Source organism: Ahaetulla prasina, chromosome 7, assembly GCF_028640845.1.
Source record: "Ahaetulla prasina isolate Xishuangbanna chromosome 7, ASM2864084v1, whole genome shotgun sequence".
In the NCBI taxonomy this organism is placed as follows: domain Eukaryota; kingdom Metazoa; phylum Chordata; class Lepidosauria; order Squamata; family Colubridae; genus Ahaetulla; species Ahaetulla prasina.
This window is the reverse complement of record NC_080545.1, coordinates 76,036,553-76,050,018: the sequence shown is the minus strand read 5'-3', so window position 1 is coordinate 76,050,018 and position 13,466 is coordinate 76,036,553. Positions and strand designations below refer to the sequence as shown.

Sequence of the window (13,466 nt, the reverse complement as noted above, 5' to 3'; positions counted from 1 at the left end):
ATTGTCTCAAATGAAACCAATCACTGTTGTATCATCTGCAAACTTCAATACTTTAACAGAGGGATCTTTTGAGATGCAGTCATTGGTGTATAGAGAGAAGAAAAGTGGAGAGAGCACACAGCCGTGGGGTGCTCCTGTGCTAATTGTACAGGTATCTGATGTGATTTTTGCCTAGCTTCATTTGTTGCTTCCTGTCTGTTAGGAAGCTTATGATCAATTTACAAGTGTGATCAGGTATAGCTAGCTGATTTAGTTTAGTTAGAAGAATACCTGGAATGATGGTATTGAATGCTGAGCTGAAGTCTACAAAGAGGACCCTTGCATAGATCTTTGAAGATTCAAGATGTTGTAGGATGTAGTGTAGAGTCATAATGACAGCAGCATCTGTCAATCTATTTGCTTGGTAGGCAAATTGCAAGGAGTCTAACAGCAGATCTGGGATGGTTTTCAGGTGGGCCAGCACTAGCCTTTCAAAGTTTTTCATAACTACATATGTTAGAGCAACTGGTCTGTAGTCATTCAGTTCCTTAATGGAAGGTTTCTTCGGCACTGGGATGATAGTAGAGCGTTTGAAGCAAGAAGAAACATAGCACATTTCTAGTGATTTATTAAAGATGCGGGTGAAGATGGGGGCCAGTTGGTCAGCAAATGCTTTTAAGCAAGAAAGTGTTATCTGTAATCACCAGAGATGGTGGGCCCAATGGGATGGGGTCAGTTGTAGGAGACTTGGCTCTTGTTGGTGTGTCTGATATAGAAATTGTGGAGATAGGTGACAGTAGTTTTCTCTCAAACCTACAGCAAAACACATTCAGGTCATTTGCCAGTTGTTGATTTCCTTCAGCATGGGAAGGAGGTTTACTGTAACCAGTGATATGTTTAAGAGTTTTCCACAAATTTGTTGGTTCATTTGTTGAAAACTGATTCCTCAGCTTTTCAGAGTAACTTCTTTTTTGCTGCTCTGATCTCCCTTGTCAATACATTTCTGGCCTGATTGTACAGCATTCTATCACCTTTTCTGTAGGCTTCATCTTTGGTACAATGTAGTTGCTTAAATTTAATTGTGAACCAAGGTTTATTGTTACTGTATATTCACAGGTTTCTGGTCGGCACACATAGGTCTTCACAAAAACTGACATATGATGTTACAGTATCTGTGAGTTCATCCAAGTCTGCAGGGATATCTTCAAAAACATTCCAATCAAAGCAGTCAAGCCTGTAGCTTTAGCTTTTGCCTCCTCATTCCAAGTCCTCACTGATTTAATTGTTGGTTTCATGGTTTTAAGTTTTTGTCAATAAGCAGGTACAATGTGAATCATGCAATGATCAGTGTCCCACAGCTGCTCATGGTAAAGACCGATAAGCATCTTTTAATGTTGTGTAGCAATGGTCTAGAGCAGGGGTCTGCAAACTTAGCTCTTTTAAGACTTGTGGATTTCAACTCCCAGAGTTCCTCAGCTGGCTGAGGAACTCTGGGGAAGTCCACAAGTCTTAAAAGAACCAAGTTTGCAGACCGCTGCTTTAGAGTATTCTTGCCGCTAGTGAGACAATTGACATTCTGAAAATATTTTGATAGCTCTTTCCTTAAGTTACATTTGTTGAAATCTCCTAAAATAATCGGAAGTGAATCTGGGTATTTAACTTCAGCCCATATAATCTGGTCAGCTAGAGTTCATAATGCATTGTTTACACAAGCTTGTGGGGAAACATAAACAGCAATTAGGAGAAATGAGGAAAACTCTCATGGAGAATAAAATGGTTTGCAGTTGATAATTAATGTCTCTAAGTCCACATCACAGAATTTGTTTAGTATAGTTATATCTCTGGACCAGCCACTGTTAATATATCAAGATAGGCCTCCCTCCCTTCTTTTTATTAGGTGTTTCTGCAATTCTGGCTGATCTTTATATCTGAAACCCTGGCATATTTTATTTATTTATTTATTTATCAAATTTTTATACCGCCCTTCTCCCGAAGGACTCAGGGTGGTGTACAGCCTAAATAAAACACAATATATATATACAATTAAAATCAAAATTTAAAATAAAACATATTACAAAAAGGCCAATGTTTAAAAATTTAAATTTTAAATTTTAAAAATTTAAAACCCCACAACAATAAAACCCAATTAAAATGTTAAAAAACCATTATGCCAGGCATATGCAGGCAACTCTCATCAATTGACTTGTTTAGCCAGATTTCAGTGAAGCAGAGAGCTGCTGAGTTGTAAAAATCAGAATTGCATCTATTTAAAAGAAATATTTCATCCATCTTATTAGCAAGTAAGCATAAATTAGTCAGAAAGAGTGAAGGGAGAGGGGTTTTTATCCCACTTTTCCTTAGTCTATTCAAAATTCCTGCTCACTTACCCCTTTTCCCCCTCCACTGTCTTTTCCATTGGTTTTTGTTTATCTATTGTTCAGAGGAAGTTGCTTCTTCCTGTGTTAGAATATCTTCTGCATTTGTAAAGATAGCTGGGGATTGAAGTCACAGAAAGCTGCCCATGAAGGAAACATTGTTTTATGCTTAGTAGTTGGTCTCTTGAGTATGAAATCTGTAGCGAACCATAGAGAATGATTAAAAAACAGCAAAACTATCAGAGAGCATTTCATCAAGGCTGCTGTCAGCGGCACCATCTTGGCTGCATGCTTTTACGAATGAAGGCGAATATATGGGTTCTAGGATAGGATCCAATCTGGGTTGATTACTTGGACCAGAGATTTTGTGTTCTGAGCTTTCGGACTCATGCTGGACCACCTCTTCAGGGAACTTCTCTCTAGCAGAGTGTGTGCTGTTCTGTGTGTGGTATTTATAGTGTCTATTGTAAGTGGCTTGTTTTTTTTTTAATATATGAGTCTTTGTGGTCATTTGTTCACGATATGATTTATTTTTCTTCCTTCAGAGCCTCCAGTAATAGTGACAAAAGGCCTGGAAGATACCAATGGTTATATTGGTGACAAAATAGAATTATCAGTTGAAGTGTCTGAAGATGATGCAAACGTGAAATGGTAGGCCACTACGTCTTTCTTTCATAAACATTTTAAACCTGAATTCAGTAATACCAGTAGTAACTAATCCAGACAGTCACACCTAATTTCACTCCCATTTCGTTTACCTGAATTTGATTATGACTCTTTAGCTGAATTGGATCCTTATGAACCAAACACATTTAGATTTTCTAAACTAGAACAAAAGAGCCAAAATGCACATGGAATTATGCATCAATAAGGAATTTGCATGTCTCTATGTAGAGTATTTCCCAGGAATGAAGAAGACGAAGCTTTTATGGTTCATACCAAATGAAGGCTTCAATTTACACATATATTGTTAGTAATCTAGGCAGCTGGATTATAAATACATGGATAGTAATAACAATAGCATTTAGGCTTACATACTATCCTGTAGCACTTTTTTTGCACACTCTAAGTCATGGGTGTTAAAATCACCACATCATGTTGATATCACATGATTATCGTGACATTTTTCCTTTTCATGGAGCTTGTGTGGGTGTGGCCTGCATGTGACTCATCCAGCCTGCAGGCCACCAGTTTGATACCCCTGCTCTAATTGGTTTACAATTTAAGCATTATTTGCATATTGCCGTCATAAGGTCTTCATGTTGCCAACCTCAGAAGGATGGACGGATGAGTCAATCTTAAACTCTGTCAGGATCAAACTCCAAGCTGTGGGCAGAGTTTTTCTAAATACTACATTCTAATCACTGAACCACCAGGGCTCTTCTGGATATTCTGGATAAAGCCAACATGGGTTTGTCAAAAACAGATCATGCCAGACTAATCTTATCGCATTCTTTGACAAAATGACAAAATTAGTAGACCAGAGGAATGCTGTTGATATAATTTACTTGGACTTCAGTAAAGCATTTGATAAAGTAGACCATAACCTACTACTAGATAAAGTAGAAAAATGTGGGTTAGACAGCACCACCACCAGATGGATTCGTAATTGGCTGACCAACCGCACTCAACGTGTAGTCCTCAACGGAACTACATCCACATGGAGGGAAGTATGCAGTGGAGTACCCCAAGGCTCTGTTTTAGGCCCAGTACTCTTCAACATCTTCATCAATGACTTGGACGAGGGATAGATGGGGAACTCATCAAATTTGCAGATGACACCAAGCTGGCAGGAATAGCCAACACTCCAGAAGATAGGCTCAAGTTACAGAAAGATCTTGACAGACTTGAACATTGGGCGCTATCTAACAAAATGAAATTCAACAGTGAAAAAGTAAGGTTCTACATTTAGGCCAAAAACAAAATGCACCAGTACCGTATATGTGGTACCTTGCTCAATAGTAGTACCTGTGAGAGGGATCTTGGAGTCCTAGTGGATAACCATTTAGATATGAGCCAGCAGTGTGCAGCAGCTGTTAAAAAGCCAACACAGTTCTGGGCTGCATAAACAGAGGATAGAATCAAGATCACGTGAAGTGTTAGTACCACTTTATAATGCCTTGGTAAGGCCACACTTGGAATATTGCATCCAGTTTTGGTCGCCACGATGTAAAAAGATGTTGAGACTCTAGAAAGAGTGCAGAGAAGAGCAACAAAGATGATTAGGGACTGGAGGATAAAACATATGAAGAACGGTTGCAGGAACTGGGTATGTCTAGTTTAACAAAAGAAGGACTAGGGAGACATGATAGCAGTGTTCCAATATCTCAGGGGCTGCCACAGAGAAGTGGGAGTTGGGCTGTTCTCCAGAGCACCTGAGGGTAGAACAAGAAGCAATGGGTGGAAACTGATCAAGGAAAGAAGCAACTTAGAACTAAGGAGAAATTTCCTGACAGTTAGAACAATTAATAAGTGGAACGACTTGCCTTCAGAAGTTGTGAATGCTCCAACACTGGAAATTTTTAAGAAAATGTTGGATAACCATCTGACTGAGATGGTGTAGGGTTTCCTGCCTGGGCAGGGGGTTGGACTAGAAGGCCTCCAAGGTCCCTTCCAACTCTGATGTTATGTTATGTTATGTTATGATATATGAGATCCCCTCTGGTTGCCAATTTGTTTTATTCAGCTACTGAATAAAACTTGGTTATGGTTATGGTGAAATTTAATAACAGTGTGGAAATGATGGTAAAACTCTTGCACTAGATAGGAGATTAGATTTTATGACGAGAATAACCCATCCATCTATATAGAACTATGATTTTTCTGAAAATAAAAACCGAAAATAAATTTCACGCTTATTCTTTGGCTTCTAATTAAAAAAAAGCAAGATGGTGAACATAGGTCAAAACCATGCACCTTTGTATATGTATGCAGCTACAAGCTTGCCTTTCTTTGATCAAGTCACAGATGCTGGTGTGCTTGTTAAAAAATAAAACTAAGCTAATCTCTGCAACTTTATACCTGATCCTACCTGGTCAAGATTTCCCCATATACTTCCTTTATTTGTTTCATATATCTGACTAGGTGGCTCAGTGGCTAAGACACTGAGCTTGTCAATCAGAAAGGTCGGCAGTTCGGTGGTTCGAATTCCTAGTACAGGTCTCCTGCGTAAGCAGGGAGTTGGACTAGATGACCTCCAAGGTCCCTTCCAACTCTGTTACTGTTAGCATGCTTTCCTTTCCTTTCCTTTGTTTCATTTAAAAGATGGCTTTTTTTCAATCGAATAAAGATTTTGATGCCTTTTTTAAGTAAAAGTACTTTCAAGTTAATTATATCATTTTGGGTTGTTATTATTGTTCATCAGGTTTAAGAATGGTGTGGAGTTGCCCCTTGATAGTAAATCAAGATATAAAGTTAAAATCGAGGGTAAAAAACACACTTTGATTATTGAAGAAGCAACGAAAGCGGACAATGCAACCTACTCAGTCATGACAACTGGAGGACAATCAGCTGGCAAGCTGAGCGTTGGTTGTGAGTGAAGATTGTATTTCTAATTTATTAACAGGAATCCTTTTTTTAAAAAAAAAATTACTATTAGCATATCCTTGTCACCTCATGGATAGGCTTTGACTGTTTTGAAGATACAGTAAGTTGGTACCTTTAGTTGATCCAAAATGCGATGGCCTGTCTGTTGACATATCAATAGCAGATTAAGTAATCTAACATTTGTACTATAAGATTGATTCTGAGTCCAATTCAACATACTGATTATCACTTTTAAAATTCCTCTATGTTTGGTGCCTAGATACCTAAGGAGAATCTTTCCTGTCCAGGTGTGGCCTCTCCTATGATTCTGAGGGGGGATACATGAAGGGAGTTGAGGACCTAATCTTTTATCTTCTCAAATGCTCCCCATCCCTCAAATTTGGAATCCCATGCCTCCTGAGATAAGGAATAGCTCCAATCTGTTGGCCTTAAGAAAGCTTAATAATAAGGTGCTATCTAGTAGACTGTCTTATGTTTATTTTCATTTTATTTATTGTATCAAACTTTTATTATTTTTACAAATAACTCAAAGCAGTGACCATATCCAACACACTTTCCTTGTCTTATTTTACCCACAAGAACAACTCTGTGAGGTGGGTTGAGCTGAGAGAGAATGATGGCATAAGATCACACAATTGGTTTTCATAGCTAAAGTGGGACTTGAACTTACGGTCTCCCACTTTCTAGCCTAATATCTTAACCATTAGACCAAACAAACAAAATTGTTAATAATTATAATTACACACTAAATTGTTAATAATTTTGTTTGGTTATAAACCACCTTGAGTCTATAGATGTTTGAATACATAAATTGGGTTAGCCATTCAAGACAGCTAAGAATGATTCAAATAACACTTAGAATTGCTTAAAATAACAGCTCCACCTACACGTGTAAGCTGATAAAGCAGATAATCTATTGCATCAAATAAATAGTATATCGTTAGTCATGTTTACATAAAAATGATTTTTTATATTTAAAGAATAATGTCTCCTCGATTCATATCAGCCTTAAAAAATGTTGGCAAAGTCCAGGAAGAGAGCTTTCTCTGCCATTGCTCTTGTCCTCATTCTCCCTCCCTAGGTGAGATGGGCCCAAACCTCCTGGCCTTTTGGAAAGGTGGAAAAACATGACGTTGCAGCCTTGCCTGGGAAACATAGAAATGAAGCAAGTTAGCACCCTGAAAGTCCTCCCATTGCCTTTTAATTAACTTTTAATCACGCTTGCCTGTTTTTAAAGTTTATATACCATTTTTAGGTTCTAAGATTTATTTGTACACTGCCCCTCTGTGAGAAAGATGAATTATTTCAAAATTTGATATATAAATATTAGAATTTCCAAATCTATGCAAGAGTCCATGGCACATGCACTCGTTTTTGTGCACATTTACCAGGTTCAAAATAAGGTGGCCAGCAGGGCACCACACACACACCCCAGATTCAGGTTAATGTCAGGGTTCCAAGTAGCAGCCCCAACGAAAGAAAACTCCGAGGCTTGAATTTCCTCAAAGTTCCATTTTATTAGAGATGTCATATTGGCACATCTGGGAAAACCTGAATCTGAAAGCTTCCAGGTTTTTCCCACCCAAAGGAAAGTTCAAGTCCCTGCCCAACACCCCACATGTCCATCACATGGTCCAATCAAGGCACTGTCCAAAATGGAGCTGTCTTCCAGTTCCGGCTATCCTGGTGCAGGGCAAGATGCCCTTGACTTTCTGAGAAAGGAATATTATTATGACTATATATCACCCTGGCTCCATACAATCCCCCCTCCCAGTTTCCCACAGTAATAAATGTGGCAGGCCTGAAGATCCAATGAAAAAGATGGCTTCCAGGCCTGACACCAGGGCCATAGTCTAGGCATGTAAGTATGTGATCTAGTCTGGTGTCACTGAATAAATATCCCGTAATAAAACAAAACTAGCAGTCTTTCATTCTTCATTTCTTAAGTGAGGCCACTGAAGATATTGCATCCACTGGAAGATCAGACCGTCAGGCTCGGCAAAGAGATCTCTTTGAAGTGTGAGATTTCTGAGTATGTAGAAGGAAAGTGGTACAAAAATGGCCAGTTGCTCCAGCCCAGTGATCGCATCAAAATATATCACAAAGGAAGGTAAGCTTGTAACTTAGACCAGGAGAAATAATGATAGGAAAAGCAATGGATTTTCTCAAAGATATTTGTGAAGTTGTACCAGGATTTCACTAAAAAAATCATTTTGGTCTGAGGATTATTCTTCCAAATCATTCCATTTATGCTTCAGATAAAGTTGCAAATAATCTAGTTGTGTGCAAGTCTGTGTTGCAGTAACAAAATGTTCTTGAATGACCATGATATTCTGGCTTTCACCTGGTATGTCCCAACCTGGTCATTCTTGAAAGAGTCCCTTGTTTTCTGGCTGGCTGTTCCCCAGATCTGGGCAACTGTGTTGAGTGACATATGCCTGAAACCATTTCAGAATAATCAGTACCAGAACAGGTTGAACAACTTCCAAACAGCTGGGAAAAAATCAGAAGATCCCAGGGAGGATTAGAAAACTCTGTTGCCATAAGAGAGAATTTTGCAGCTCCATAAATAAATATGTGAAGTTTGGATAGTCATTCTTGTAAATATCTCAAGTTTAATTCATTATGCTTGAGAACTCTGTTTTTTAAAAAATTAATCCTAAAAATTGTATTTTTGTATATTATTATTATTATTATTATTATTTTATTATTTATTACATTTTTATACCGCCCTTCTCCCGAAGGACTCAGGGCTGTTTACAGCCATAATAAGAAACAACAACAATATACACATAAAACCATAATTTAAAAAACTTATTATACAAATGGTCAAAATTAAAAAATTTAGAATAAAACCCCAAATTTTAAAATGTTAAAAAATTAAAACTAATTAAAATCCTATTAAAATCCTATGCCAGTCCTGCGCGAACAAACAAATAGGTCTTCAGCTCTCGGCGGAAAGTCCGAAGGTCCGGCAGTTGCCGAAGTCCTGGGGGAAGTTCATTCCAGAGGGTGGGAGCCCCCACAGAGAAGGCCCTTCCTCTGGGGGCCGCCAACCGACATTGTTTGGCGGACGGCACCCTAAGGAGTCCCTCTCTGTGCGAGCGTACAGGTCGGTGGGAGGCATTCGGTAACAGCAGGCAGTCCCGTAAGTACCCTGGCCCTAAGCCATGGAGCGCTTTAAAGGTAGTCACCAACACCTTGAAGTGCACCCGAAAGACCACAGGTAGCCAGTGCAGTCTGCGCAGGAGAGGTGTTACATGGGAGCAACGTGTGGCCCCCACTATCACCCGCGCAGCTGCATTCTGAACCAACTGGAGCCTCCAGGTACTCTTCAAGGGGAGCCCCATGTAGAGAGCATTACAGTAGTCCAAGCGAGAGGTAACCAGAGCATGAGTGACCGTGCATAAGGCATCCCGGTCGAGGAAGGGGCGCAACTGGCGAACCAGGCGAACCTGGTAAAAAGCCCTCCTGGCAACGGTCGTCAAATGATCTTCAAAAGACAACCGTCCATCCAGGAGGACACCCAAGTTGCGCACCCTTTCCACTGGGGCCAATGATTCGCCCCCAACAGTCAGCCGTGGCTGCAAAATATATTTTTGTATATGTGCAATTTTCTTTGCAATTTTGCTTACTGCAGCCATGTTTTGCAAATAATTGGCAATATTAGCACTTTTGTATGTTGTTTTATGAATATATGTACTTTTGAACAGTATTTTCTTACCTTGGGATTGTTTTTAATGAAGAAGTGGTGATTAAAATAATTTTAAATTATGGTTGAGCTTATTTCAAAATCTGTACAACTGTAAGAAAGTTAATTCATGTATTGGTCCAACACTCAATTAAAATATGAACTAAATTAAATTCTTCCCCCATCTTTAGCTCCAGCACATTTATTTTATGAAAGCTGTGATAATGATGATAAATAGATACAAGGATCAATTTACATGAGAATTTATACTATTAAATTCACTGAGCTTTATTTCTAATTAAACTTACCTAGGACTATGTTATTAAACTCTTTGCCACCATCCTTTTTCTGAAAAATGTTATCTAGCTCCTTCTTGAACTCAAGATTAAATTTTGAAATAAAGTTTCCATGCAGATTTTTGCAATACTTCCTTATTTTTTTTAAAAAATGTATACTGGTAGTCCTCAACTTACAGTCACAATAGAGCCCAAAATTTTTGTTGTTAAGTGAGACATTTGTTAAGTGGGTTTCGTTCCATTTTACGACTTTTCTTGCAACAATTGTTAAATGAATCACTGCAGTTGATAAGTTAGTAACCGAGTTGTTAGATGAACCTGACTTTCCCATTGACTTTGCTTGTGAGAAGGTCGCAAAAGGTGATCACAGTTGCCAAGTGTCTTAATTTTGATCACATGACCATGGGAATGCTGCAAAGATCATAACTGTGAAAAACATTCATAAGTCACAGCTAAATGTCTATGGAGGTTCTCAGTCATCCAGGTCATGGTTGTTACAAAGGTGCTTTTTCAAGAGGCAACATTTGAAAATTTCTCTTCTCATCCAAGAAGTCTTCAAAGAAAAAACAGAAAGTCTAGCTGCCTATTGAAAAAGCACCTTTGGTACATAAGTCACATTTTTCAGTGCTGTCGTAACTTTGAACAATCACTAAATGAATTGTTGTAAGTCGAGAACTACCTGTATACATTTCAAGCTCTTTTTTTTTCATTTGGGGCTTACCTAATATTGCAATGTGCACCCAAAAGAAATGCCTGATATGCTGAATTTACCAAAGTTCAAAAAGCTTTTGAAAAGCTGAGCTTTTCAGTTGCCTTACCTTTTCACAACAATAAAACCTATTGCAAGTTCTCCAGAAACTAATAACAGGCCTCTGTGAAGGTGTAATAGAAGAAAGACAATTGCATAAATGTTAGTGCAACACAGTCTCTTCCATTATTTTTTTCTAGATTGGCAACCAAGCTCAGAGGATCTTTCCAGTTAAGCTGTCCTTTTGCATGTACCCTCACCCAGTTTCTCCAGGGTGGGGCCCTCTGCTCCATGTAGTTATCTGGCTATGCAGGAATAAGAATATTTATTTTGGTTTCCTATCTTGACTTTTTTTATAGAATCCATCGGTTAATTATTGATAGCTCACTTGTGGAGGATGATGGTGAATACATGTTTGTTCCAGATGCCTACAATGTCAACATCCCTTGTAAAGTTCATATTATAGGTAACTCCTATGTTTCTCTCTTTTTTGGTTCTATCATGTATAATAAGACAAGTGCGCAGAAGTGATGTGATGTTCCTAAAACAAACTGATCATTGAATGTTCTTAAAGTCAACTGGGCGTGGAACAATCTTGCCGTATTAGGACTGCAGCTTCAAAATTCCCAGGCAATAGCCAGAGTTTCTAGTCTGTTTCCTGCATTTCAGCCTTATGAAATTTTAGAATTCTACATAATTTGCAGTGATTGTGTTGGCCACTTCCACAGTAAAATAGTGTTGTAAATATTGTAGGAAATGGCCTAATAGGTGTTGATCTGGACTGCAATGAATCAGGAGGAAAGCATTAAAGGAATGTAGGCTTCCACAGCATCGAATAAAGTAAATATTTATGTGATTAGTAATAATCACAAGTCACAACATTAATGATGTCATGCCCCATATAGATAATATAGTGTATCTATTAAGAGGAGATTTCATCTTGATGGTTTATGCAAAGGACTTCTTAAAAACAGTATGATTCAATACTCTGTTCCTTCTAAAGTAGGAGTGTCAAACTCACAGCGTCAAGTTGTTGTCACATGATGTATTGTGAATTTTTTTCCCACTTCACTAAACTGGGGGTGGGCGTGGCAAGCACATGACGCATCCAGCCTGCTGACCACAAGTTTGGCACCCTGTTCTAAAGGGAAAAAAGTGAAAATGTTACACTGCTTCATTTCACATCACTCTCAGCTATACTTGACTCCCAAAGTGCATCACATCATGGAGGCAATGCAATTATCTTTGCAGAGTGACACAGCAACACAATTCTCCTGATAAAATGCTTTTCTTTTTTCTTTTCATTTATGGCAGTTTTGGAAGGGGAAAAAAGTTGGACATATGCAGTAACTGTAATTTTCCAGGTTCACACCTTAGGAAAATACACCTGGTTACTTCTCTTAACTTCCTTTCAACTCCAGCACAGGACACACTGTCCATTTAGTGCTGACTAGATCACATCATATTTTACTGACTCATTTATTTCTACTTAGAGATGCCAGGGACTTAGGTAAGACATTCTGGACAGAAAATACTAATGAGAAGTCCCAATAAAACTGCAACAGGAAGAATAGAATGGAACGGAGTGGAGTGGAGTGGAGTGGAGTGACTGAAGAATGGAGAATGGAGATGAGAGTGGAGTGGAGTGGAGAGGAGTGGAGTAGAAAATGAATGGAATGGAATGGAATGGAATGGAATGGAATGGAATAGAATAGAATAGAATAGAATAGAATAGAATAGAATAGAATAGAATAGAATAGAATAGAATGGGAGTCCTGATTATAGCACACTAAAAGAACTAAAAATATTAAGACTTTTTTATTATTGCGTCTGAACAAATCAGTTTGCTAATAAGTATTTGGGACAATACATAGGAAGAACTTGTTTAAAAATAATAAGGAATATATTAAATGTTTTAAAATGTACATGTAGAAATTGCTTCTCTGCTATCCTCTATATTATATGAGGATTTTTCCAGAGGTTTGAACCAGAGACTAGGAAACAATTATTGTATGTTGAAGCATAAATTAGTTTATTGGCAGTGCTGGAGATAAATACAAAAAGGTGTCGGATTATATGCAAATCAGGGTGTTAGAAATAGCAGCATGATGTGGCTGTAGCATATCATATATCTAATGAAGTCAATGCTAGGGTTAAGGATGTAACTATCTAATGTAACTATGAGATAAGAGAGCAGAACTGTAAAAGACAATGGGGGTTGAAAGACCAAAAATAGCCCTAATTCATGTACATAGTTTCTTTTTTGAGGAGTTAATGTTACAGGGTTAATCAAACTGTTCCTACTTCTCAGAGTCCACGTATGCTTTCTGGTAACATTTCCCAGAGACTGTCATCATTGCTTGCCTTCTAAATGTTTTTTGGCTGAGTTGACAATTCAGTTTCCCTGGGAAAATGCTTTTGGGCAGAGGGTGACTGCTAAATTTGATACTATATGACTGAGCTAGTGTTGCTAGCTCTAGAAAGGTTAGGGGCATTTAGCTTGACTCCCAAAATTCTTCTTCAGCATATTACATTAACTCTGACTTTTGTATGTATGAAGATGTTTCTCCATTCTGAGATGGAAATATCTCATCACACATTCAAATTTTGAGATGTTTTCCTAAGTACCTTGGTTTTGCAGATCCTCCTAAGCTTCACCTTGATGGCCTTGGTGATGATAACACGGTAACAGTTGTCGCAGGAACGAAATTACGTCTTGAAATCCCTGTTTCTGGGGAGCCTCCACCAAAGGTTATGTGGAGCAGGGGAGATAAGGTAAAATTGTAATTTAAACAAATACATCTTAAGTCCAATCTTTTGAACAAGTTGTA

At 38.3% G+C, this 13,466-nt stretch overlaps 1 protein-coding gene across 13 annotated transcripts in view; it reads left to right on the top strand.

Annotated features, from left to right (window-relative positions):
* MYBPC1 (myosin binding protein C1) overlaps positions 1-13,466 on the top strand; it is a 120,457-nt gene that overhangs the window by 73,034 nt on the left and 33,957 nt on the right. For all 13 annotated transcript variants that reach the window (XM_058189586.1, XM_058189583.1, XM_058189579.1 and 10 more), the window contains 5 exons: positions 2,900-3,005; positions 5,719-5,885; positions 7,848-8,010; positions 10,995-11,101; positions 13,277-13,410. In XM_058189586.1, the coding sequence (XP_058045569.1) occupies positions 2,900-3,005; positions 5,719-5,885; positions 7,848-8,010; positions 10,995-11,101; positions 13,277-13,410 (677 nt within the window). The remainder of the gene's footprint in view (positions 1-2,899; positions 3,006-5,718; positions 5,886-7,847; positions 8,011-10,994; positions 11,102-13,276; positions 13,411-13,466) is intronic.